General features: G+C 43.1%; 1 protein-coding gene and 1 pseudogene across 1 annotated transcript in view; both read left to right on the forward strand.

The window, feature by feature from the left end:
- Positions 1 to 5,890, forward strand: part of LOC115168922 (uncharacterized) — a 33,648-nt gene extending 27,758 nt beyond the window's left edge. The window contains exons 7-11 of the mRNA XM_029724481.1: positions 2,683 to 2,781; positions 2,899 to 2,927; positions 3,045 to 3,086; positions 3,223 to 3,294; positions 4,903 to 5,890. Coding sequence (XP_029580341.1) covers positions 2,683 to 2,781; positions 2,899 to 2,927; positions 3,045 to 3,086; positions 3,223 to 3,294; positions 4,903 to 5,040 — 380 coding nt within the window. The 3' untranslated portion in view covers positions 5,041 to 5,890. The remainder of the gene's footprint in view (positions 1 to 2,682; positions 2,782 to 2,898; positions 2,928 to 3,044; positions 3,087 to 3,222; positions 3,295 to 4,902) is intronic.
- A 15,018-nt stretch (positions 5,891 to 20,908) lies between these two features.
- Positions 20,909 to 22,201, forward strand: LOC115169082 (uncharacterized; annotated as a pseudogene).
- Positions 22,202 to 27,735: the final 5,534 nt, after the last annotated feature.

Consider the following 27,735-nt stretch of genomic DNA (forward strand, 5'->3'; position numbering starts at 1 on the left):
CGTTAGTTATTGACTTGGTGGACGGCCCAGACCTTAACTCTGACACAACTAACGGTATTATCTCAACAGAACTACATTATCGATACTTGAATGGAATAAATATAAAATTACACACACACTTGTTTTCTTGACTTTTTTATGCTCTATAAATTGCCTCTTTCAAATGATTTACTCTGGCCAGTTTGCTACCAGCGCGCTGCAGTAGGGAAGTAAAGCGGAAGTCGAATCCATCAGTATGTATTTTAGTTTAAGAATTGTAGTTTGAGAATTTTAGTTTGAGAATTTTAGTTTGAGAATGTACAAACAAAAAATGGTTGCTTAGCAACCAGATACCAACTGTGTTCTGTGGAGGAACAAATTGGAGTTCCAATATTTGCATAATCATTGTGATTGGAGGATAGCTGTGAGGGCAATATAATCAGAATCAAATTCTGTCCTCCTCAAGCTCATTAATGATACAATGTTCATATTTGAAGATGGCATATGACATGGAGTACAGGGAGTGGATTAGCTAAGGAGACTGTACTCAGGCTAGGGAGTACAGCCTCTTCTGCAAGACCAGCCTTGTCAGCCACCTTTCTGTTACTGGCCCAAAGCTCTTATCCACTAAGCTATCTGCCACCTCTACTTCACACTTCTCTCTTCCTGTGTGAATTTCTGCTCGTTTGGGAAACGCTGATGTCTTTTCTGCTAAATGATGTGCAACTTAACAACTCTGCATCCCATCTCTGGTTCTCAACTAAACCAGACCCCTCTCTTGTTATGTCAGTTACTGAGCTAACAAGTTTTAGATAAGTAGTTAGTAATCATGGCTGAATACCGACAGGGCACGTGCACAGGAGCCCTGACCTTCAGGGGGCCCCCATTCATTTTGTTAGTCATTCTCACTCAGATATCCTACTGACATGGCATGTCATTATAAAATGTGTAGATTTGTAGCTGAAAAAAATGTCTCTCCACCCCATGGCAAAATGGGTAAAATTGCAGAAGATTTGCTGTAAATTGGACAGAAATTGTTAATGAAGGTGCTAAATGCAGCTGTTTTTATCTCAAAATCAAATAATTTTATGGGTAACAAGTATGTATCTTACTGTGATTTGTTTTAAATAAAAAAAAAAAAAAACAGCTTTTTGCAAAGAGCAATTTCTCAAGCAACAATTTTGTAAAGACTATCAGGAAGTGCTGTGAGAGGGGAGGGGCAAACTGATAAACGTCTACTATTAGCAGAAAGATGTGGAACTCTGTCTAAACTATTTTACAGCATGGTGATGTCACTATGGAAGGCTAAAACTCCATCCCACCAAACACAGGCAGAAATTTAAGGCTGTCTTAAATTTTAATAATACATTTTACACACCAGATACAAACAAACATACGAACAACAACTTACAAACAAACATACGAACAACAACTTACAAACAACGACTACATCTCATCTGTTAAAACACTATCCCATGGTTGTTCAATGAACCATAAATAATTAATGAACATGCACCTATGGAACGGTCGTTAAGACACTAACAGCTTACAGACGGTAGGCAATTAAGGTCACAGTTACGAAAAATGAGGACACTAAAGAGGCATTTCTACTGACTCTGAAAACCACCAAAAGAAAGATGCCCAGGCTCCCTGCTCATCTACATGAACATGCCTTAGGCATGCTGCAAGGAGGCATGAGGACTGCAGATGTGGCCAGGGCAATAAATTGCAATGTCCATACTGTGAGATGCCTAAGACAGCACTACAGGGAGACAGGACGGTCAGCTGATCGTTGCGTTGATCGTCGAAGGAATGAGCGTTACACCGAGGCCTGTACTCTGGAGCGGGATCGAGGTGGAGGGTCCGTCATGGTCTGGGGCGGTGTGTCACAGCATCATCAGACTGAGCTTGTTGTCATTGTAGGCAATCTCAAGGCTGTGCGTTACAGGGAAGACATCCTCCTCCTTCATGTGGTACCCTTCTTGCAGGCTCATCCTGACATGACCCTCCAGCATGACAATGCCACCAGCCATACTGCACGTTCTGTGCGTGATTTCCTGTAAGACAGGAATGTCAGTGTTCTGCCATGGCCAGCGAAGAACCCAGATCTCAATCCCATTGAGCACGTCTGGGACCTGTTGGATCGGAGGTTGAAGGCTAGGGCCAATCCCCCCAGAAACGTCCAGGAACTTTTAGGTGCCTTGGTGGAAGAGTGGGGTAACATCTCACAGCAAGAACTGGCAAATCTGGTGCAGTCCATGAGGAGGAGATGCACTGCAGTACTTAATGCAGCTGGTGGCCACACCAGATACTGACTGTTACTTTTGATTTTGACCCCCCCTTCAATCAGGGACACATTATTCCATTTATGTTAGTCACATGTCTGTGGAACTTGTTCAGTTTATGTCTCAGTTGTTGAATCTTATGTTCATAGAAATATTTACACATGTTAAGTGTGCTGTAAATAAACACAGTTGATAGTGAGGACGTTTTTTGCTGAGTTGATATAAAACAAAGGAAATCACGTTTTTGTCTGCACTGGGCCTTTAAAACGGCAACATTCTCTCTACACCCCACAGCAAACTGTGTGGAATTGCAGGAAATTAACTTAAAAACGTAAATGTTTCTCTCCACCATCAGGAGGGGGGCCTGCTCTAAGGTCCCCCACTAACCAGACCCTTCTCCCCTCTCTGGTCATCTCAGGTTCTCAGAAGGTCATCCTCACGGTGTCTGTAGGAGTGGCTGTGGTAGCAGCGGTGTGTGTCACTGCTGCTGTCATCATAGTACGCAGGAGGAGAGACAGTAAGGACTTACATTTGTCTTTGAGTTTAATGGAGGGCATTAATTACACAGTAACACATGGAGCCAGCCAGTTGTTTCATTGAAATTATTCTGATTTCTTTTATTTGTTCTTGTCAGAGAATCAAGTGCCAACTGATAACAGCATTGTGAGTGAACTGTGACTTAATAAACAGTTAGTGTATTATACTATTGTAGTAAAATAACTAAGAGGTTCCACTATAATTCTATTGTTTTGAATCCATTACCTTTGATACTAATTAAAGGGTCTGAATGCAGTAAACCACTCCACCCCACCAACCAATGAGGTTAGTGCCTCAATATCCTAATGGAATTTGAAACATGATTAATATGAAACATGATTTAACCCAGTTGTTATTATGCAATCAGACTAATGTCCAGTTTAAATGATTCATGTTTCAATCACAATTTTGATCCTTGTAGAGTCAACCTGCTGACAGAATCACCTATTCCTCCATTAACCACTTCAGTCAAAATCCCCATCAGAGAGTTGATGTAAGTGAAGCTATACTGAACATATTGTAATAATATGACTCTCCCTTCTATACACTGTTTAACTTTTCTAGGGTAGGGGGCAGTATTTTCACAGCCGGATGAAAAACGTACCCAAATTAAACGGCCTACTACTCGGGCCCAGGAACTAGAATATGCATATTATTAGTAGATTTCTATAGAAAACACTCTGATGTTTCTAAAACGGTTTGAATGATGTCTGTGAGTATAAGAGAACTCATATGGCAGGCAAAACCGTGAGAAACATCTAACCAGGAAGTGGGAAATCTAGTGCTTGTAGTCCTTTCAAGTCATTGCCTATCGAACACACAGTGACTTAGGGTTCATTTTGCACTTCCTTACACTAGATGTCAACAGTCTTTAGAAAGTTGTTTGAGGTTTCTATGGTGAACAGAGAGCGAACAGAGGAAGTTGGAATTTGTTGACTCAGGAAAGAACATGACTTCATTGGCGCGCATTCACGTGAGAGTTAGCTGTGTTCCAAAACGTTTTTCAAGACACTGGAATCGTCCCATTGGAATATTATTGAAGTTCTAAGTTAAAAAGGCCCTAAAGATTGACGCTATACAATGTTTGACATGTTTGAACGAACATAAATATAACTTTTTTTTACTTTTCGTCGTGACATTTTGGGCGCGCTTCCTACACTTGGAGTAGCTTACTGAACGCGGAATCAACAAGGAGTTATTTGGACATAAATTATGGACTTTATCGAACAAAACAACATTTATTGTGGACCTGGGATTCCTGGAAGTGTCTTCTGATGAAGATCAAAGGTAAGTGAATATTTCTAATGCTATTTATGATTTTAGATGACTCCAAAATGGCGGGTATCTGTATTGCCTAGTGTTTTTTTCTGAGCGCAGTACTCAGATATTTGCAAAGTGTGCTTTCCCCGTGAAGCTTTTTTGAAATCGGTCACAGCGTTTGCATAAAGGAGATGTTCATCTATAATTCTTTGAATAACAGTTTAATATTTTATCAACGTTTATGATGAGTATTTTTGTAAATTGTTGTGCTGATTCACCGGCAGTATTGGAAGCAAAATATTTTCTGAACATCACGCGCCTGTAACGCCCTGGCCATAGAGAGGGGTTTTTGTTCTTTATTTTGGTTAGGCCAGGGTGTTACATTGGGTGGGCGTTCTGTTCCTTTTTCTATGTTTTTGTATTTCTTTGTTTTGGGCCGTGTGTGGCTCCCAATCAGGCACAGCTGAAGTTCGTTGTTGCTGATTGGGAGTCACACATAAGGAGCATGTTTTTCCTTTGGGTTTTGTGGGTAATTGTTTCTGTTCAGTGTGTTTCCTGACAGGACTGTTTCTGGTCGTTTTTGTTTCGTTTTTGTAAAGTGTTCTCTTTTTGAATTAAAATTCTAATGATGAACACATCCTCTGCTGCACCTTGCTAATTCTGACGACGGCCGTTACAGCGCCAATGTAAAAGGCTGTTTTTGGATATAAATATCAATTTGATCGAACCAAAAATGCATGTATTGTGTAACATGATGTCCTAGGAGTGTCACCTAGGAGCGTCCCACCTCCCCAATAGAGGTTAAAGCCTTTCCTTTGTTGTGTGTGTGTTGTCTCTGTAGGCACAAGGTGAAGATGCAGTGATGTATGCCTCTGTTATGCCCTCTTCTGGCAGAGGGAGAGAGACAGAGAACCCTGCTGACCCCAGCTCCCTCTACTCCACTGTCAACAAACCTCAGGGAGTCAAGACATCAACATGAAGACTATGCTCATTCACACCCTAATTCCAGACTTAATATGGTTCTAGGAACATAGATTTTTGTGCTATTAAAAGGGGCAATCTGCACTAGTTACATCCATTTCTAGACGTATAAATTAATGATATGCACCCATTGATTCTTGAAAAATAAAACGTAGAAATGCCTCGAGTTTAGTTAAACTGTCATAACCCATCAGAACCCAAAATATATGCTTGTTTTACTCCAATGTTTGTAAACAAATGAAATGTAAACAAACACACTGTATAGCTCAAAACATGGTTTAAACTATAATGTTGATATCATGGATGGCCAGTCCTTGCAGCTATAGCTCTGTCTAGGAGAGTGGTTCGCCAGCCCCATCCCTCAGCTTTTCAGCAAAACAGTGGCGGGGAGTGTGATTGGTTAATGTTTCAACTGCTGATTGCCGCTTTAAGATGTGTATATTTTATTGATATAGACCAATGAGTTAGGAGACAGGAAAAGTGGAAGCGTTTGAGAGAGAACTGCACCCTTCAGATTCAAATTCATGCTGACTGATAGCCTAGGCTATACAGTAATATACTGTATATGCACATATAAAATATTACACACTACTATCCAGGGTGTACAGCTTCTACTGTAAGACCAGAGTGTGGCTATTTTGCAAGAATCTAACATGTAAAATATTGTTTTGGTTACTACATGATTCCATATGTGTTATTTCGTAGGTTTGATGTCTTCACTATCATTCTACAATGTAGAAAATATTCAAAATAAGGAAAAACCCTTGAATGAGTAGGTGTGTCCAAACTTCTGACTGGTGCTGTATGTGAATGAGTTTGCCAAAATATCAAAAATAGGTTCATTATGAGGTATTGTGAGAATAATTTGTTTTTTTAATCCATTTTGAATTCAGGCTGTAAAAAAAACTAATGTGGAAAAGGTCAAGGGGTATGAATAATTTCTGAAGGTACTGTAGAAATACATGCTCTGTGTATTGACCAAGGTAATACACCTGACCCTGGCCCAATGCTGTACCACTCATACTATCTACCATAGAACTGAAATAGTATAATATACAATACCAGAATAAGCTGGGGAAGCTGGTCCTTAAGTTGAGGCCTTCCTCCCTGGATAGTAATAGAAAACATACAAGATTAGCAGAGGTGAGTCCAGCATGACAGAACAGTACACAACATATTTACTAACTCACTCTGTAAAGTTATAGAGGGAAAAGTCTAAAGTTTTCCTCCTCTAATCTCTCAAAGACTTGTCTCTCTAGACAAGCAAAAGTTCCTACAAATATGTATGGGGCTGTTTTGATGTTACCAGTCTTAGGCAGCTGATGAGTACTGATGGTTGTCCTGACAGGAAACAGAATTGTTCCATCAGAACTGTCTGAAAAACATCAATTCAAGTGTCTTGACGTCAGTATGGCAAAATGTCACAACCCAGTCTGAATCCATTAGAGGGACCAGCCAGTCTGAATCCATTAGAGGGACCAGCCAGTCTGAATCCATTAGAGGGACCAGCCCTGACCCAACATTTGGGAAACTACTTTACAGGAACAGTAATCATGTCTATGTATCCAGATGGCACATGGAAGATGTCTGCAGTGCACACATCATACAGATAGGAGGTTTTTATTTTAGCTGGGACCATGAAGAGGAAGTCAATGAAGGTCTTCACTGCTCCCTGACTTGTCAGTCACTTCCTGTTGTTGTCCAAAGTCAGAGTGATGTCACAGCCAGACGTCTGTGTGATCTGATATTTGGAGTTTCTCTGCAGCCAGGGCCGGCCCACTCATTAGGCAGGATTAGGTGGCCAAGAAGCACCTCCAACAACACATAAAACCTCTCATAATTCTGCCCCAAAACAACAACAATCTCTCTCAACCAGTGACATATGGGCTTTTTAGGTGAGCGCTGATGCCGCACTGTGATAAGCAGTGCCCACGTTGTCAAAGGCAAAAAAAAAAAAATATTTCACTTGTCCCTTCCCAGCGTGCCTTTCCAAGGTGCTGCGGCGCTCCACCAACTTTCCATCCCAAAAATGATCCATCACCTCCCGAGTGGCACAGCGGTCTAAGGCACTGCAGTGCTATAGTCTTACTGGGAGTCCCATAGGACAGGGGAGGGTTTGGGCGGGGGGGGGGCTGTACTTGGCTCATCACGTCCTTGCAACTCCTTGTGGCGGCTGACCCTGGTCGCCAGTTGAACGGTGTTTCCTCCGACACATTGGTGCGGCTGGCTTCCAGGTTAAGCTGACGGGTGTTAAGGAGCGCGGTTAGGCGGGTCAGGATGCATGACCCCACCTTCGGGGAGTTGCAGCGATGAGACAAGATCGAAATTGTGGATCATTTTATCTGCCAACATAAATCGTGTAGCAGATATAGCATATGGGAGAAAGATGTGGCCTTTTCTGTAACCTACAGGCTGGAGATAAAATGTATGACAATGTAATGAGATGGACACTTTTTACATCATGGAGGTTTCTCCGAACAAATAGCCTCACCTAAATGGCACCCAATCAAATAAAAAATGTGCTGACTTGTTAACCAATAACATATCCTCAAAACAGGACAGGTCAAAGTAAAATGACAATATGGAATGAACAATCAGGTTACTCACAACTGCTGAACAGAAGTTTCACCCTCGAGGGCTAAAATGTCATGATCAGTGATTTCATATCTGTATACATCAATGTTTGACGAGCTGATCATAGTGAGAAAAAAATATTTCTGCATTTCCCGCTGTGTAAACACATTTCAACTAGGCTCAGGATAATTCCTGAAAAAGTTGGGTACCTGACATCCAGAGCTTAAATAGAGAAATTGATTATATTCTTGGAGAATATTCTGAAAATACAACTGGTTTGATCTGGGAAAAGATATGCCAGAGGCTACAGGGGACAGGAAGAGAATGGGGTCATACAGAGGTCAAACCAAGAGGGTGGATGGAGGTTACCCCACAGAACTGTAATGAACATTGAATCATTCTATTACTATGGGTTAACTGTGTCCAACAAGTAGGGACTAATAGAGGATCCCACTTCCCTTTAACTAGTTACATGGCACCACCTAGTGGTGAAACTCACTGGTACGTCTGTCAGAGTATAATGTGATTGGTTTGGTTCCTTATGATCTTGAAGACACAACACTGGAGGCTACAACTCTCAAAGACACACCTGTACTACAGTGGAAGAGATACTACTACCCCATTAATACATAATGAATCATTACCTGATGATCTTGTAGAAGACACAGCCGGCGCTCCAGACGTCCATCTTGTGAGAGTTGTGTCCGTCAGTTATGAGGCACTCTGTGGTTCTGTACCAACGTGTAGAGATTTACTCTGTGTAGGGCGGGAGTAAACACTAACACGAGCCAAAGTTCCCCAGCTTCAGAGTGTCCTTCTGTTTAGGGGAGAAGACACAGGATACTACTACTGTGTGTGTTATACTGTCTGTTATGTTCCTCAGTTTCTGTGTTGTGGTTTGTGTATTTTCATGTATGCATTTCAGGAAATGGATTCCTGAAATACTCTACAAGCAGCTGATTGGTTAGCCCCATTGATGATTGGAGAGCTGACCCCGCCCCCTTGTCAGGACGCAGCTGTCTCCAATGACTAACTCCTTCTGAAGCTTTATAAGCCAGTGTTCTGTTGCTCAGAAGAAGATGATTGCGGAGACGAGGCTAATGGCTGAGGGTTATAGCATGTTGGTTGTTTCTAAGAGATTTGTTATGTACTCCGTTCGTTGTTGCGAGGGAGCTGATTGGTTGTGTGTCAATAGGATGCCGTGTTTTGATTATTGAAATTGTTTATTCTGTTTCATTTGTTCCCAGGGGGGAAGGGGAAGGCACCTAGGAGTGCTTAGGCAAGAGGCCCGCAGGCATACATTACCCGTAGTAGTTTACTGTCTATGCACACTAGGAAAGACCTGGGCGGACCATCCCCTGTATTTTGGTTAGTGCTAGATAGGTAAGTAGTGGGTAGGCAGGTAAGGTAGGAGAGGGGGCTCTGATATTTACTTGGTTAGGTTCCGTCCAGCTCCTTTTCCCCAAAATTACCTTGTGACGGAATAAGTTCCCTGTAAATGGTTAATCTCTGCCTTTTGTCATCCTTATTCACACCTACGGTCCATACCTCTTTCACACCACAGAGAGTTGCGTTGTAGCAGGGTGTTGCGTTCCCTCTTCCGAGAGGCGTGTGTAACACTGTCCTACCACCAAGTACTGTATGAAGGCTGGAATGTGTTGCTTTTAAATGATAAAGAAATATTTAACTGAACATCCATTTTCATTAAACAGTGACTGAATACAAAGTATAGTAACGATGTGAGCAGACCAAGTCATTTGGCGTCACTCTACAGCGGAAAGGTGGAATAAACTAGTCAGGAGTTGGTTTCTTGATTGAACCCAGTTCTCTATTGAAGGATTATGGTCAATACAAACACTCCAACACAATCAAATCTCCCAAGAAAAAATATCTTCTAATCCAGATGTATCGGGAACACGATTATCTTTAAACTACAACAAAAGTCATGGGTTTGTCACCGTCTTCATGGTTAGCGTCTCTCTTGGTAGCCATCTTCCAGAGGTTTTTCCTCCCTCTTACTGGTTCCCTCCTCCCTCTTGTAGGGAAAAGATAATGGGTCATTAGTACCATCAGCTGTGCTTAACTGCCTCAGGTCCCCTTGACTCACATGCCTAGTTGGGCTACCATCCGTGAGTCCAGCCTGCCCTCTGGTGGTCCTTCCACAGTAACTGAGTGTTTGTCATGGCATTCTTAGTGCCACCATGGGTAGGTTCAGTAGAGTTCTCCTCCAAACTCAATACATCGCTCTCCTAATGCTCATCTGTGATTACCTATGTATGTGGTCCAGAGACTTGCAGAGCTGATACATGTAGTTGTGGATCCTGCTCTCTGGCAGGATTTACATTTTAGTCATTTAGCAGACGCTCTTATACAGAGGGACTTACAGTAGTGAATGCATACATTTCATACATTTAATTTCATGCATTTCGATTCCCCCGTGGGAACGTGATTGGATGTCCACTTCAGCCCTTGACAGGTTTAGAACATATTGGTACATATGCAGAAACATACATAAAATGTGATGTCATACACAAACAGGTATAATCTGCCTTAATATATGGACAGTGGGTCATCAAAAGATGTACAAAACAAATAGGAACACCAAATCACTGGTACTACCCAGCGGGGGCATGGTACAGCTGTCCAAGGTCTGGAGATGGGACTTCTCTCTGGGCTGGAGGGACAAGAAGACAGAACCTATAATTATCTTCATCAGAGTAGGGTAGAAGATAACTGCTGTCCATACAGAGACGTAAATATGCCTTTACATCAACTCACGTAAAATGTACATTACCGGTCAAAGGTTTTAGAACTGTCACGTTGATATAAAGGGTCGGGAGACAGGCACAGGAATGCGTAATAGTTTTTTTAATTAAGCCCAAATTACGGCGTGCCGTGTAAAGGCACGGGGACGAAGACCAAACAATCACATAACAAAACACAGGGTAGAAACTCAAAACAAAAGAGTGAGGAGTACCTTGAATAAATAACACACGCGCACAATGATTAACACATGGGACGAGGACCCATAATCATCTGCACAATCCACAAGGGAACGAAAGCCCAAAACACACAGCACTCCAAGCGCACAGCACTCCAAGCGCACAGCACTCCAAGCGCACAGCACTCCAAGCACACAGCACTCCAAGCGCACAGCAGACATTGTAACAATGATCGACAGCCCAAAGGAAACTAAAGGGCACACTTATACAAGTACTAATCAGTGGGAATTGGGGATCCGTGACAAGAACACCAACTCATTCAAGGGTTTTTCTTTATTTGACTATTTTTTACAATGTCGCATAATAATGAAGACATAAAAACTATGCAATAACACATGGAATCATGTAGTAACCAAAAAACTGTTAAACAAATATATTTTATATTTGAGAGTATTCAAATAGCCACCCTTTGCCTTGATGACAGCTTTGTACACTCTCGGCATTCTCTCAACCAGCTTCATGAGGTAGACACCTGGAATGCATTTCAAGTAACAGGTGTGCCTTGTTAAAAGTTCATTTGTGGAATTTTACAGCTACAATCAGTCTGGGTATTGCTCTACAGTGCTAGATTAGCATCTATGAGTACAACACACAGGTGTGTGTGTGTGTGTGTGTGTGTGTGTGTGTGTGTGTGTGTGTGTGTGTGTGAGACACCTGTCACCTGCCATGCCTAAGGTGGTCCCCAGCACTGGTTGTGTTGGAGGCACTCTCTCCTCTCTTACCTCTCTCTCTCTCTCTAACCTCTCTCCCTCCCCTCTCTATCCTCTATCTATTCTCTCTCTATTCTCTATCCTCTCTTACGCCTCTCTCCTCTCTCTCTATCCTGTATCTATTCTCTCTCTATTCTCTCTCCTCTCTTACCCCTCTCTATCCTGTATCTATTCTCTCTATTCTCTATCCTCTCTTACCCCTCTCTCCTCTCTCTCTATCCTCTATCTATTCTCTCTCTATTCTCTCTCCTCTCTCTCTATCCTCTCTCCCTCCCCTCTCTATCCTCTATCTATTCTCTCTCTATTCTCTCTCCTCTCTTACCCCTCTCTCTCCTCTCTTAACCCTCTCTATCCTCTATCTATCCTCTCTCCTCTCTCCCTCCCCTCTCTATCCTCTATCTATTCTCTCTCTATTCTCTCTCCTCTCTTACCCCTCTCTCTCCTCTCTTAACCCTGTCTATCCTCTATCTATCCTCTCTCCTCTCTCCCTCCCCTCTCTATCCTCTATCTATTCTCTCTCCCTCTCCTCTCTTTCCTCTATCTATCCTCTCTCCTCTCTCCCTCCCCTCTCTATCCTCTATCTATCCTCTCTCCCTCCCCTCTCTTTCCTCTATCTATCCTCTCTCCTCTCTTACCCCTCTCTCCCTCCCCTCTCTATCCTCTCTTCCCCTCTCTATCCTGTATCTATCCTCTCTCCTCTCTCTATCCTCTCTTCCCCCTCTCTATCCTCTATCTATCCTCTCTCCTCTCTCCCTCCCCTCTCTTTCCTCTATCTATTCTCTCTCCCCTCTCTCTCCTGTCTCTTCTCTGTCTCCTCTGTCTCCTCTATTTCTCCTCATGCTCAGAGCCGAACCACAACACACCACAACACCACAACACCGTCACTAACAATCATCTACCCTGTCCTGCTAAATACACTCCAGAAATGTAGAGTTTTATGTATCACCATGTCAAATAAAGTTGTGTGCATTAATGACTGTATTAAAAGGTGCACATCTCTGCTGGTCTTTGAGTTGAATTACCTTTCTAGAGGCTGTTTTACTGTCTTACAGACATAGTACTCTATAAGGGAATGCAGAAGATAAGAAAAAATGCATGAGAATAAAGGACACAAATTTTGTCGACCAATAAATAACTGTTTGAAAAATTGTAAAAATCCCTCCCATGTGGAATAACGGTTTGATATTTCAGAAATAATTGTCTTGATGGAATATACAGTAAACCACTAAATCTTACTACCTATCCATCCATCAGACTTCTCATGAACTCTGAATGACATTTCATCATGATATGGTCCTATATAGTTTATCACATCTAAGGCAGTGGGAACAACCAATATGTATATTCCCTGTCAAAAGTTTGGACACACCTACTCAGTCAAGGATTTTTTCTTTATTTTTGCTATTTTCTACACTGTAGAATAATAGAGAAGACATCAAAACTATGAAATAACACATTGGAATCATGTAGTAACCCAAAAAGTGTTAAACAAATAAAAATGTATTTTAAAGTCTTCAAAGTAGCCACCCTTTGTTCCCACATATGCTGAGCACTTGTTGGCTGCTTTTCCTTCAGTCTGCGGTCCAACTCATCTCAATTGGGCTGTCATGTGCCTTTTACTGAGGAGTGGCTTCCGTCTGGCCACTCTACCACAAAGGCCTGATTGGTGGAGTGCTGCAGAGTTGGTTGTCCTTCTAGAAGGTTCTCCCATCTCCACAGAGGAACTCTAAAGCTCTGTCAGAGTAACTATCGGGTTCTTGGTCACCTCCCTGACCAAGACCCTTCTCCCAGATTGCTTAGTTTGGCCGGGAAGCCAGGAGATCCAGCTCTAGGAAGAGACTTGGTGGATCCAAACTTCTTCCATTTAAGAATGATGGAGGCCACTGTGTTCATGGGGTCCTTCAATGCTGCAGAAATGTTTTGGTACCCTTCCCCAGATCTATGCCTCGACACAATCCTGTCTCGGCGCTCTACGGACAATTCCTTCGACCTCATGGCTTGGTTTTTGCTCTGACATGCACTGTCAACTGAGGGACCTTATATAGACAGATGTGTGCCTTTCCAAATCATGTCCAATCAATTGAATTTACCACAGGGGGTCTCCAATCAAGTACAATCAAGAAACATCTCAAGGATGGTCAATGGAAACAGGATGCACATGAGCTCAATTTCGAGTCTCATGGCATGGAAATGCATAGTAAATAAGGTATGTATCTGCAGCTGAGTTTCTCTCCGGGCGCGATGGCGCGTGCCTGTAATCCAAGTCACTGGGAGGCTGAGGTTGGTGGATCGAGTGAGCTGAGGACCTCAGGGATGTAGCGCGCTATGTCAAACGGGTGTCTGCACTAAATTCGGTATCGATATGGTGCTCCTGGTGGAGCCCGGGGCCACCAGGTCGTCTAAGGAGGGGTGCACCGGTCCAGGTCGAAACGAAGCAGGTCAAGCCCCCATGCCGACCAGCAGACCACATCTGTAGGCAACACCCATAGACTCCTCTACAGACCTGGGCCCGGCTTACCATAAGATGCTTTTGGGGCTAAGTTCTCCCAACTCCTAACAGATCATCAAAAAGGCAGTGGTATCGAAACTCTAAGCACATTTTCAATTGACTAAGTACAACACACAAAATCACACAGTAACTTTTTCACCCAATCTAATCAGTGCTTCATTTAGAAATATGTTTCACATTGCAATACATGTTCATATAAAGTACCTGCTTTCATAATGCAATGTTCACATTACTTTTCATATGATTGTTTTCTCATTTGTAAACACATTTTACTATTATTTAATCTGACTGCTCTAGTTAATCAATTAACCGTTTGGTAAACCTATAGATTTTAACTGGATTGTCTACTATATACAGATTTTGTATATAGCAAATGTATGTTTGTAAAGTATAAACATATGAAGTAGGATATATACTGTAATGTAATATTATGTTGATGACTATAATGATTTTACTTTACAGTACATAAAACAAATCTGACGTTGACAAGATCAGAGATGTCCTGTATGTAACAAATGCTTCCCATATACAGTAAACATGTATCCAAATGAAGTTGCTTGGGTTTTCACACTGCTTTACTCAATTTTAATTGGCCAATACAGTAGGCCTACTGTATTATATGCCATTTACACAGCAGACACTTTTATCCAAAATGACTCCATACATTTTCTTATGTGACCCCAGCGGGAATCAAACCCACAGCCCCAGTGTTGTTAAATGCCATGCTCTTAATAACTGAGCCACACAGGACCACCACAATGCATAGGTAGAATACAATACTGTAAAATATACTGAACAAAAATATAAATGCAACATGTAAAGTGTTGGTCCCAGGTTTCATGAGCTGAAATAAAAGATACCAGAAATGTTGTGCACAAATGTGTTTACATCCCTGCTAGTGAGCATTGCTCCTTTGATAAGATAATCCATCCACCTGACAGGTGAGGCATATCAAGAAGCTGATTAAACAGCATGATCATTACACAGGTGCACCTTGTGCTGGGAACAGTAAAAGGCCACTCTAAAATGTGCAGTTTTGTCACACAACACAATGCCAAAGATGTATCAAGTTTTGAGGGAGTGTGATATTAGCATGTTGACTGCAGGAATGTCCACCAGAGCAACATGGAAGGTGTACAGTCGTGGCCAAAAGTTTTGAGAATTACACAAATATAAATTTTCGCAGTCTGCTGCCTCAATGTCTTTAGATATTTTTGTCAGATGTTACTATGGAATACTGAAGTATAATTACAAGCATTTCATAAGTGTCAAAGGCTTTTATTGACAATTACATGAAGTTGATGCAAAGAGTCAATATTTGCAGTGTTGACCCTTCTTTTTCAAGACCTCTGCAATCCGCCCTGGCATGCTGTCAATTAACTTCTGGGCCACATCCTGACTGATGGCAGCTCATTCTTGCATAATCAATGGCTGGAGTTTGTCAGAATTTGTGCGTTTTTGTTTGTCCACCCGCCTCTTGAGGATTGACCACAAGTTCTCAATGGGATTAAGGTCTGGGGAGTTTCCTGGCCATGGACCCAAAATATCGATGTTTTGTTCCCCGAGCCACTTAGTTATCACTTTTGCCTTATTGCAAGGTGCTCCATCATGCTGGAAAAGGCTTTATTATTCGTCACCAAACTGTTCCTGGATGGTTTGGAGAAGTTGCTCTCGGAGGATGTGTTGGTACCATTCTTTATTCATGGCTGTGTTCTTAGGCAAATTGTGAGTAAGCCCATCCCTTGGCTGAGAAGCAACCCCACACATGAATGGTCTCAGGATGCTTTACTGTTGGCATGACACAGGACTGATGGTAGCGCTCACCTTGTCTTCTTCGGACAAGCTTTTTTCCGGATGCCCCAAACAATCGGAAAGGGGATTCAAAAGAGAAAATGTCTTTACCCCAGTCCTCAGCAGTCCAATCCCTGTACCTTTTGCAGAATATCAGTCTGTCCCTGATGTTTTTCCTGGAGAAAAGTGGCTTCTTTGCTGCCCTTCTTGACACCAGGCTATTCTCCAAAAGTCTTCGCCTCACTGTGCGTTCAGATGCACTCACACCTGCCTGCTGCCATTCCTGAGCAAGCTCTGTACTGGTGGTGCCCCGATCCCCAGCTGAATCAACTTTAGGAGACGGTCCTGGCGCTTGCTGGACTTTCTTGGGTGCCCTGAAGCCTTCTTCACAACAATTGAACTGCTCTCCTTGAAGTTCTTGATGATCCGATAAATGGTTGATTTAGGTGCATCTTACTGGCAGCAATATCCTTGCCTGTGAAGCCCTTTTTGTGCAAAGCAATGATGATGGCACGTGTTTCCTTGCAGGTAACCATATTTGACAGAGGAAGAACAATGATTCCAAGCACCACCCTCCTTTTGAAGCTTCCAGTCTGTTATTCGAAGTCAATAAGCATGACAGAGTGATCTCCAGCCTTGTCCTTGTCAACACTCACACCTGTGTTAACGAGAGAATCACTGACATGATATCAGCTGGTCTTTTTGTGGCAGGGCTGAAATGCAGTGGAACTTTGCAATTAATTGCAATTCATCTGATCACTCTTCGTAACATTCTGGAGTATATGCAAATTGCCATCATACAAACTGAGGCAGCAGACTTTGTAAAAATTAATATTTGTGTCATTTTCAAAAGGTTTGGCCACGACTGTACAATCGCCATCCCTATGAGCGTACCACCCTCCTTCTGGCCATGGACGAGGCATGCGATGACATCAATCCAGATTAATTTCAGACTTGGAATCGCCATGCAAAATGTTTTTCACCAGGTGCATAAACAATGAGGACATTCACTGCAATGTTGATTAGAACCAAATGAAGACCAAATGCTCCAGACAGGCTTGATGCTGAACTTAATGTTTTATTTTTTATTTGTTTTGTTTCATTTCATTACTGTACACATATATTGTAATTATATCTGAAAGAAATACACTTATTTTTGGTATCAACGATTGTGAAAGATATCTTCAGAAATCACACCTTGGGATAAAAGTGATGGAAATTTTCAGCCAATTTTAATGGGTAGTGAAAGTGAATTTCCAAATGTGAAAACAGTGTAATGTGCTGAAATAAACAGTACTGTGGCATATTCAATTCAATTTTGAAACATGTATTTAGCATTTTTTTGCTGTTGGATTTACCTGGTTGTTAAAACAACTAAATTGAGAAGACATTATTCTGTTGTATTTTGGTCATTCAATCAACGTTCTCATGTTATTTCACAGTTAACTTATAGTATAAACATATATTTTCAATCAATGGTTGCGTGGTGAAAGATGTCTCCAAACAAAATAAATTATTGTAATTTCTTTAAATGGTAGTTACAGTCTTGTTCATTCGCTGCTCATCTCCTCTCCGCTCCTCTCCTCTCCTCTCCTCTCCTCTCCTCTCCTCTCCTCTCCTCTCCTCTCCTCTCCTCTCCTCTCCTCTCCTCTCCTCTCCTCTCCTCTCCTCTCCTCTCTGCTCTCCTCTACTCTCCTCTACTCTACTCTCCTCTACTCTACTCTACTCTACTCTACTCTACTCTAACTCTACTCTACTCTACTCTACTCTACTCTACTCTCTTCTACTTTCTCTACTCTCCTTTCTCATCTATTCTCCTTTTCCCTATCATCTATTCTCCTTTCCTTTCACTTCTACTCTGCTCTCCACTCCTCTCTCTCTCTCTCTCTCTTCTCCTCTCCTCTCCTCTCCTCTCCTCTCCTCTTCCTCTCCTCTCTGCTGTCCTCTACTCTCCTCTACTCTACTCTACTCTACTCTACTCTACTCTACTCTACTCCTCTTCTACTTTTCTCTACTCTCCTTTCTCATCTATTCTCCTTTTCCCTATCATCTATTCTCCTTTCCTTTCACTTCTACTCTGCTCTCCTCTCTCTCTCTCTCTTCCACGCTCCTCTCCTCTCCTCTCTCCTATACTCTACCTCTCTTCTTCTCTGCTCTTCTCTCTCCTTTTCTCTCCTTTACTCTACTCCCTCCTCTCTCCTCTACCCTCATCTCTCCTCTCTCTCTATCCTCTCTCCCTCCCCTCTCTCTCCTCTCTTCTCTCCTATAATCTCCTCTCCTATAATCTCCTCTCCTATAATCTCCTCTCCTATATCTCCTCTCCTATAATCTCCTCTATTCTACTCTCCTCAGCTCTACTCTCCTCTCATCCTCTTCTCTCTCATCTGCTCTCCTTTCTCCTCTATTCTCCTCTCTCCTTTCTCTCTACTCTGCTGTCCCATCTACTCTCCTATACGTTGCTCATATCGACTCTCTCCTCTGCCCTCTCCCAATCCTCTCTCTCCTCCCCTCTAGTTTTTTTATCTCCACTACTCTCCTCTATTGTACTCTCCTCTTCTCTCCTCTTCTCTCTCTCTCCTCTACTCTCCTCTCTTCTACTCTCTCCTCTACTCTCCTTTCTTCTCTACTTTCTCCTCTCCTCTCTCCTGTGCCCTCTGCTCTGCCCTCTCCTCTCCTCTGCTCTCCTCTCTCCTCTCTCCTCTCTCCTCCTCTCTCCTCTTCACTACTCTTCTCTCCTCTCTTTTCCACTCTGCTCTCCTATCCTCTCTCCTCAACTCTGTTCTCTCTCCTCTTCTCCCCTCTCTACTCTACTCTGCTCTATTCTCCTCTCTCCTCTATTCTCCTCTCTTATCCTCTCCTCTCTCTACACTCCTCTACTCTCCTCTTCTCTCCTTTGCTCTTCTCATCCTTTCTCCTCTACTCTCCTCTCTCCTCTCCCCTCTCCTCTACTCTCTCCTCTACTCTCCTTTCTTCTCTACTCTCTCCTCTACTCTGTCCTTTACTCTCCTCTCCTATCTCCTCTCTCCTCTCCTCTACTCTCCTCTCTCCTCTGCTCTCCTCTCTCCTCTCCTGTGCCCTCTGCTCTCCTCTCCTCCCGTCTCATCTCCTCTCCTCTCTCCTCTACTCTCAACACTCTTCACTACTCTTCTCTCCTCTCTTTTTCACTCTACTCTCCTCTATTCTCCTCTCCACTCTACTCTTCTCTCTCTTCTACTCTACTCTCCTCTCCACTCTCCTCTCTCCTCTCCTCTACTCTCATCTCTCCACTCCTCTCTACTCTACTCTCTTCTCTCTCCACTTCTCCCCTCTCTACTCTCCTCTCCTCTATTCTCCTCTTTCCTCTACTCTTCTCTCTCTTCTACTCTGCTCTCCCCTCTTCTCTACTTTGCTCTTCTCTCCTTTCTCCTCTCCTCTCCTCTATTCTGCTCTCTCTCCACTACTCTCCTCTACTCTCCTCTCTCCACTACTCTCCTCTCTCCTCTACTCTCCTCTACTCTGCTCCCTACTATCCTCTCCTCTACTCTCCTCTCCCCTCTACTCTCCTCTCTACTCTCCTCTCTCCTCTTCTCTCCTCTCCTCTCTCCTCTTCTCTCCTCTTCTCTCATCTCTCCTCTCTCCTCTGCTGTCCTCTTCTCTCCTCTACACTGCTCTCCTCTCCTCTCTCCTCCTCTCCTCTCTTATCTTCTTTTCTCTTCTCCTGTCCTCTACTCTCCTACTCTCATATACTCTCTCCTCTACTCTCCTCTCCTCTCCTCTCCTTTTCTCTCCTCTCTCTCCTCTACTCTGTTCTACTCTCCTCTCCTTTCTCTCTCCTCTCTCTCCTCTACTCTGTTCTACTCTCCTCTCTCTTTTACTCTGCTCTCCTCTCTCATCTGCCCTGCTCACTTCTCCTCTCCTCTTCTCTCATTTTATATTTCTCTCTCTCTGCTCAGCCTCAGAAAAATAGAAGTGGTCTGAGCTGAAAGAACCACTGAAAGAAGGACCAGTTGCAGACATAGACATACTTATTATTCTATTTATGTACGTCATTAACTGCAGTTACATTCACGTTTATAACAATTGAAATATTTACATATACATCAAACCCAACAGCCAAAAACAGGTTGTTGTCACGTCCTGACCAGCAGAGGGCGTAATTGTATTAGTTTTGGTCAGGACGTGGCAGAATTATGTGTTATGTGTTAGTTAAGTGGGTTGTTGGACTCCCAATTGAAGGCAGGTGTGTTGAGTTGCCTTTGATTGGGAGTCCTATATAGTAGTGTGTGTTTTTCTTTGGGGTTGTGGGGTAGTTGTTTTTGCACTGTGTTTGTTAGCCTGCAAAACTGTTGCTGTCGTGTTATTGGTTTTCCCCCTGTGGATGCTTTACTTGAGTTTATTAAAAGTATGAGTATTCACATTCCCCGCTGCGCCTTGGTCCACTTCTCTCCATGACGACACATGTTACAGAACTACCCACCACAAAAAGACCAAGCAGCGGAGGAGGAAGGAGCCACAGGAGTACAGCGTAATGGACTCATGGACATGGGAGGATATCCTGATGGCAAGGGATCCTACACATGGGCGGAGATCCTGGCTGGAAGGGATCGCCTCCCATGGGAACAGGTGGAGGCACTCAGAAGAGCGGAGGCAGGAGGACTGAAGAACCAACGGCAGCGGTATGAGGGAACACGGCTGAGTAGGAAGCCCGAGAGGCACCCCCAATAATTTTTTTTGGGGGGGCACACGGGTAGTTTGGCTAGGCCAAGGAAGAGCCATAAGCCAGCTACCCGTGATTACATGGAGGAGCGTATGAGGTGGAGGGCGCCATGTTTCGCCGTGATCCTGCTGTTTGTTTAAGGCTACTATGAAAGTGACCTGTATTTGCATGTGATCAGGGGTTTATTCATTCCAGTATCGTGTAGTAGCCTGAACTTATCAACGTTACACTGAGCTGTGTGACTGGAATATGAACGACAGTCATCCAATTAAACGGCACCGACCACCACTTGAATATGACCACATTAATGCCAAATCCCTGCATCACTAAAACAGACTCTCATACATGTGAAGAAGGTCTTTAACTGCTGGTGAACTGGAGGATTCTCACCAAGGTGTCAGAAACTAGATAAAAACATGACCCCTTTGAGGAAGTGATTCTACAGTGGTGAATAGAGATGCTGCTGTATGGTGAGAAACTCATATTGCTGAGACGCTCTGACAGAGGAAAGAGACAGAAACAGAGGAGAGAGAGAGGGGATCATGGCTGACATCCATCATTCATTTTTGGGATTGCTTGTGACCGTTTGTACCTGCTAACAGGTAAGACAGAGGAGAGAGAGTAAGAATATGTCATTAGAGATCATAGAACACATGTATTTCAAACGGCCAAACTAGTTCAGTTTACATTTTACTAATATTATGATGACATTTCTGTTGTGTATCTGTTTACTCTTCACTATTGTATAATAGACAGTATATTACACTATTATTCACACTGAAGAATATCAATAAGAATACCTATGAATATAATGTCATCTGTATACCAGTTAATAATGATCTGATGTCATACTCCTTCCAGGTGTCAGTGGAGAAACTCTCTCTATGTTCTCCAGAGTGGGAGATGATGTCAGTCTGCCGTGTAACAATGTGGTTTATCCAGACTGTTCCTCAACTGTATGGATCTATAACAGTGTTGGATCTACTGTTACTATTGAAGAGGTCGTATTGGGGAAGATCAAAGTTGACCAGACAGAGAGAGCAGACAGACTGAGTTTAGGGTCTGACTGTTCTCTACAGTTAGTGATGTCAGAGCTGAGGATGCTGGACAATACACCTGTCAACAGTACCTTACAGAGACTGGACCACAACATGGAGGTGATGCCCCTGTTCATCTGTCTGTTCTAACCAGTGAGTATTACTGTTTAAATCAGTTTAAATGTCACTATGTACAAGTGTAGTGTTAATAATCATATGTAATGTGAAAACAGCCAACAAGTACTGTATACCTTTTTCTCTTTCTCAGTCTCCTCTACCACACCAGTGACAGATCTGAAGTCTAATGTAAATATGACATTACGGTGTTCTCTGCTCACCTATATGGGACATGGAACGTGCATGTCAGGAGTTAGTCTCAGCTGGGTGCCTAAAACAGGTACTAATGCCCAGGTCACACTGGATTCTTCCTGTGACATCACTCTGACTGTGACACTCCAGAAGGAGGACAACAACAGGAAGTGGACGTGCACGCTGACTGAAAAGGGAAACGTGAAGATCTCCATTGACTTCACCTCCGCATTCTCAGGTATGTGTTCTTGTTATGCTACTAGAATATGAATAAGTTCACAAGATCTGTGATGATATTAAAGTTGAATATCCAACCTGATTCATTTATCCTGATATTAGTGATATTTGTGATTGATTTGAAACCTACTGCTGTGTCTGATGATGGGTTATTTAAATAAACTAACAGAGGATGTTCTCCTACTGAATTAGATATTGAAGAAAAGACCACTGATAATGATGACATCATCTCCACTGTCCCAGGTAAAATACTCCCATCTGTATGATGTGTGCAGATATAGTAAATGTTTTATCTGTCCTCTGGACACATAGAACTGGGACTGTGTTTTCCCATGCCTAGTCCCTTCTCTAGTGCTCTAGAGATTGGAGAAAGATTTAGCAGATTGCAGTAGAGAACTCTACAGGCAACAGAGTGAGTGACTGGATGTGGATCCATTCTGATCTGTGATGTCACCATTATTCACCAATGAAAAGTGGTCACTCGGTTTGTTTTCAACTACTATCCAGGAAGTACAGCCTCTACTACAAGACCAGCTTTGTCACCAGCTCCCCATCTTCTGCTGGTCTTGTATTGAATACTATTTCCCTTCTCAGCTGTATGGTAGATAGTATGAGTGGTACAGCATGGGGCTAAAGTCAGATGTACTACCTTGATCAATACACAGAGCATGTATTTGTACATGAAACTAAACTTTTGTTACATTTTATAACTTGGCTGTGGCGCCGACACACTTCTCTCTTCCTGTATGAATTTCTGCTTCTCTGTGATGCCAAATACCAATCCTCCAGGTTTAAGGTGTTATATAACCTTTCAATTATTTAGTGGATGGTGTGAACAATTATAATCCATTACACACAAATTAAAACACTCAGCTAGATCTTTGGTGTTCAGACAGAGGTGGAGTTATAGAGGTGTTTGGCTGATGGATATTGGTCTTCAGCATCCTCTATTGACTGTTGTGTGATACAAACTTTACCTTCATTTAAATCAATCTAAATGATTGACAGTGTTTAATCACTGTCTGTCTCATTGTCCAGGTACCAGTATGCTGTTAAGTTGCCCATCAGTCCCATCATGCTCTTTGTGACACTGACCATCATGGCTGCCATAGTCACTATTCACACAACAAGGAGGAACCGCCCACCCAAGGCTCTGCCCCCACAAGCAGGTGAGAGTCACAGGCATTGGTCCAGTTCCATTTAGTTTCCTAACTCCTCCCACAACATCAGAGTTCATAGATCTGAAAGGACTGTATAGACCTAACATTATGGATGGTTCCATCAATCCATAGAACATATGGAGCAAACACCACATTACATTCACATATTCTGATCTTCAGGATGTGTGAACTGAAATGGAATCAGGTCATAAATAGTCATTTAATATAGTCATCTTGTCCATCTAATCCCCTATTAACTAGTTAGTCTTTATGGTCTGCAATAGAATGAATGGTGAGACATGTTGTCTGATGTGTTGTTTTGTTCTCTGTATAGAAGAAACCTCTGGTATGGAGTTTCATGTCCTGGAGGAATGACCCCTTGTTCCTCACTCTTCTCCTTGTGCTGGACTAAGACTTCAAACTATCTGTAGCTTTATTGATTCAGTAACAGAGGACATTATACTATTTTAGTGCATAGTGTGGAAGATGTATTCATTCCTAGTGTGTTATATTTTTTTATGTAGTAGGGATGTAGTAGGGATTCTATGTAGTAGGGATTCAGATATCAAACCTTGGTTGATGTGGTTCATTTTTTCTGTACATTGTGAATGACGTCAGCATGGAGAATTCCTTGGTTTTGTTTAATTAATAATTTGTCCTAAGCAGACGTAAAATGAGCACAACGCTTCTTCTAAAATGTATATTAATTGTTTAAATAAACTATAAAAACACAATATTTCAAACTCGTCAGTTACAGGTGTTTTCAGGCTAAACTTCCACAAGGTAAAGCATGAATGTATTGACCCTATTTCATTTACAACCTTCTAGTCAGCAGCAAAGAGATTTGTTTTTCCCCTTAGAAAGAGGACCGTCAGAGATTCTGTAGGCCTACTCAGAATTTCTAAAATAAATCATTTGAAGCACTAGAAGGCCTTCCCATCAGTTCTTAGTTCTTCCCGTTGACATTCCAAAGGACTTCAGCCTACGGCCGTCCTAAATAATGTCAGACTCCTCCATTTATCACCTTTACCTGCAGCAGAGTTTCTTGCCAGGTGTAGTGGTGCGGTCTGTAATCCAAGCATCTGTGGTCTGTATCATGCTACGTTAAACAGGTGTCCTCACCAAGTTTGGTATCAGTATGACACCAGGTCATCTAAGGAGGGCTGCACTGGCCCAGGTCAGAAAGGAGCAGGGCAAAGCCCCTGTGCTGTCCAGTAGTGGTTTAGCGCCTGTGAGAAGACGCTGCAGTGCAGCCTTGGCAAGACAATGAAACCCAATCTTTACTTTTCATTTAGTTTCACTAACTATTCTGCTTCATTGTGGCAGCTGCCTCTTAGTGGAAAAAAATTAAAAGATAATGAATGCTGAAAGAGAGAACTAGGCTATAGCTTAGCTAGCAGGGTGTAACACAGATGCTGGGAAATGAGAAGCAAGTGAAGGGTGTGGATTTAATGATAAATTAACATGAAAACAAACGACGAACAGCGTCTGGACAAAAGAACAGGAACATAACAATGCTGACTGGGAATGAACCTGAGGGAGTAACAGAGGGATGTAAATCATAGAAGTGATGCAGTCCAGGTGAGTCCTCATGAGGCGCAGGTGTGCGTAACGATGGTGACAGGTGTGTGTGCAATAATCCCACACTGGCAACAACGAGCGCAATACATCTCTGTCTATGGGAATATGTCTCACCTTAATCAGAATGTTCTTTGGTTTTACAACCCGGTCGGTGGAAGAGCCCATGACTGTGGGGAGAAGTTACATGTCAGAAAAATCAACTGAAATGACCCTTGACCTTGACACACACACACAAGTATCAGAAGGGAGTCCGCTCTCCTAATGCTCATCTGTGATTACCTGTGTATGTGATCCAGTGACTTGCAGAGCTGATACATGTAGTTGTGGATCCTGCTCTCTGGCATGGGGTACTGTCGGGTTAACCCAGGGGTCAGAAGTCAGGGGTTATGGTAGAAATGAAGCACAGTTTTACACCTCAGTCACCCATGATAAAATCACCAGTTAACTGCTGATTCCAACAAAGGTAAAGGCTGTGTTTCATTCCTGATAGATGTGATGTTCCATCCCTTTTGCCCTCTTAACTCTGGTCAGAATGGATATGGTGAAATATGGCTGAAAACTACGTGGAACAACTGCTTACGACCACCCGTCAGATCTATGAAGGGGATTGAATAAGGGAAGAAGGAAAGGAAGAAGACAATGTGAATGAAATGTAGCCATATGCTAAGAGTAGACTGATACTAGGAGAATAATATTCTCTAAGTTCATTTTTAAATACTCTTCATCAGACACATACAGTAGAGAGCAGTAACGCTTGTTCACTCATCACTGATATCAGGAGAAAAGGATCAGGTTTGATATTCACTTTAATGTCATTACAGATCTTGTTAACTTTATTTACAAATTATAACAAGAATACATACCTTCCTGAGAACAAAGTCAATGAAGGTCAAATTTCCACCTTGAGTCAGCTGACATGTCCACTTCCTGTTGTTGTCCTCCCTCTGGATGTTCACAGAGTGAAGTCACAGGGAGAATGTTGTGTGACCTGGTATCTGGAGTCTCCCTGCAGATCAGTACTTGTCTCATCCACCAGCTCAGTGTAACACCACTAATGATGTGTGAGTTACACTTTCCATCAAAAGTGAGTAGAGAGCACCTTACTGTCCACTGTTGTGGACAGGGAGACTGAAAGACAAGGATATATTTCAGTTTTAAATGTTTCAAATACATGATATACTGAGTTGCAAAATGCAAATGCATCTCAATATTTATTTGTATTATTTTGAAGCATGAAATTACTAGCTATGTTATTTTTAAGAATGAGGTGTGAGGACCTCTTTTCTCTCTGTGCCAGTCTCAGAAAAACAGAAGTGGTCTGAGCTGAAAGAACCACTCTTCTCTCCTCTCTCCTTTACTCTGTCCTTTACTCTCCTCTCTCCTCTCTCCTCTCCTCTACTCTCTCCTCTGCTCTGCCCTCTCCTCTCCTCTCTCCTCTCTCCCCTCTCCTCTCAACTCTTCACTACTCTTCTCTCCTCTCTTTTCCACTCTGCTCTCCTATCCTCTCTCCTCAACTCTGTTCTATCTTCCTCTTCTCCCCTCTCTACTCTACTCTCCTCTATTCTCCTCTTTCCTCTACTCTTCTCTCTCTTCTACTCTGCTCTCCTCTCCTCTCAACCTGCTCTATTCTCCTCTCTCATCTACACTCCTCTACTCTCCTCTCCTCTACTCTCCCTTCTTCTCTACTCTCTCCTCTATCCTTACTCTCCTCTCCTCTCCTCTCCTCTCCTCTCCTCTCCTCTCCTCTCCTCTCCTCTCCTCTCCTCTCCTCTCTCCTCTGCTCTCCTCTCTCCTCTCCTCCCGTCTCATCTCCTCTCCTCTCTCCTCTCTCCTCTGCTCTCCTCTCTCCTCTCCTGTGCCCTCTGCTCTACCCTCTCCTCTCCTCCCGTCTCATCTCCTCTCCTCTCTCCTCTAATCTCAACACTCTTCACTACTCTTCTCTACTCTCCTCTCCACTCTACTCTTCTCTCTCTTCTCTACTCTGCTCTATTCTCCTTTCTCCTCTATTCTTCTCTCGTATCATCTCCTATCTCCTCTCATCTACACCCATCTACTCTCCTCTCCTCTCCCCCCCTTGCTCTTTCCTCTTTTCTCCTCTACTCTCCCCTCTCCTCTCCTCTACTCTCCTCTCCTCTACTCTCCCCTCTTCTCTACTTTGCTCTTCTCTCTTTTCCCTCTCCTCTCTCCCTCTCCTCTCCCTCTCCTCTCCTCTCCTCTCCACTCTACTCTACTCTCCTCTCTATTCTACTCTCCTCTCCCCTCTCTCCTTTCTCCTCTACACTCCCCTCTACTCTCATCTCCCCCTAATCTACTCTCCTCTCTCCTCCTCTCCTCTCCCCTCTCCTCTCCTCTCCCCTCTACTCTACTCTCCCCTCTACTCTACTCTCCTCTCTCATCTACTCTCCTCTCTCCTCCTCTCCTCTCCCCTCTACTCTACTCTCCTCTCCTCTCTACTCTCCCCTCTACTCTACTCTCCCCTCTACTCTCCATTCTCCTCTACTCTCCTCTCTCCTCTCTACTCTACTCTCCTCTCTACTCTACTCTACTCTCCTCTCTCCTCTACTCTCCTCTCTCCTCCTCTCTCCTCTCCTCTCCTCTACTCTCCTCTCCTCCTCTACTCTACTCTCCTCTCTACTCTACTCTCCTCTCTACTCTACTCTCCTCTCCCATCTCCTCTCCCCTCTACTCTCCTCTCTACTCTCCCGTCTTCTCTCCCCTCTCTTCTACTCAACTCTCTCATCTATTCTCCTCTCTCCTGCTCTCCTCTCTCTTCTCCTCTCCTCTGCTCTCCTCTCTCCTCTCCTCTTTCCTCTACTATCCTCTTCTCTACTCTCTTCTCTACTTCTCTCTCCTCTCTCTCCTCTACTCTCTCTCTACTCTCCTCTTCTGTCCTCTCCTCTCCTCTCTCTCTCTCTCCTCTACCATCTCCTCTCCCCTCTACTCTCCTCTCTACTCTCCTCTCTCTCTCTACTCTCCTCTCCCATCTCCTCTCCCCTCTTCTCTCCCCTCTCTTCTACTTAACTCTCTCATTTCCTCTCTCTTCTCCTCTCCTCTCTCTCCTCTTTCCTCTGCTTTCCTCTCTACTCT

This window comes from Salmo trutta, chromosome 1 (assembly GCF_901001165.1).
Source record: "Salmo trutta chromosome 1, fSalTru1.1, whole genome shotgun sequence".
NCBI classification, from domain to species: domain Eukaryota; kingdom Metazoa; phylum Chordata; class Actinopteri; order Salmoniformes; family Salmonidae; genus Salmo; species Salmo trutta.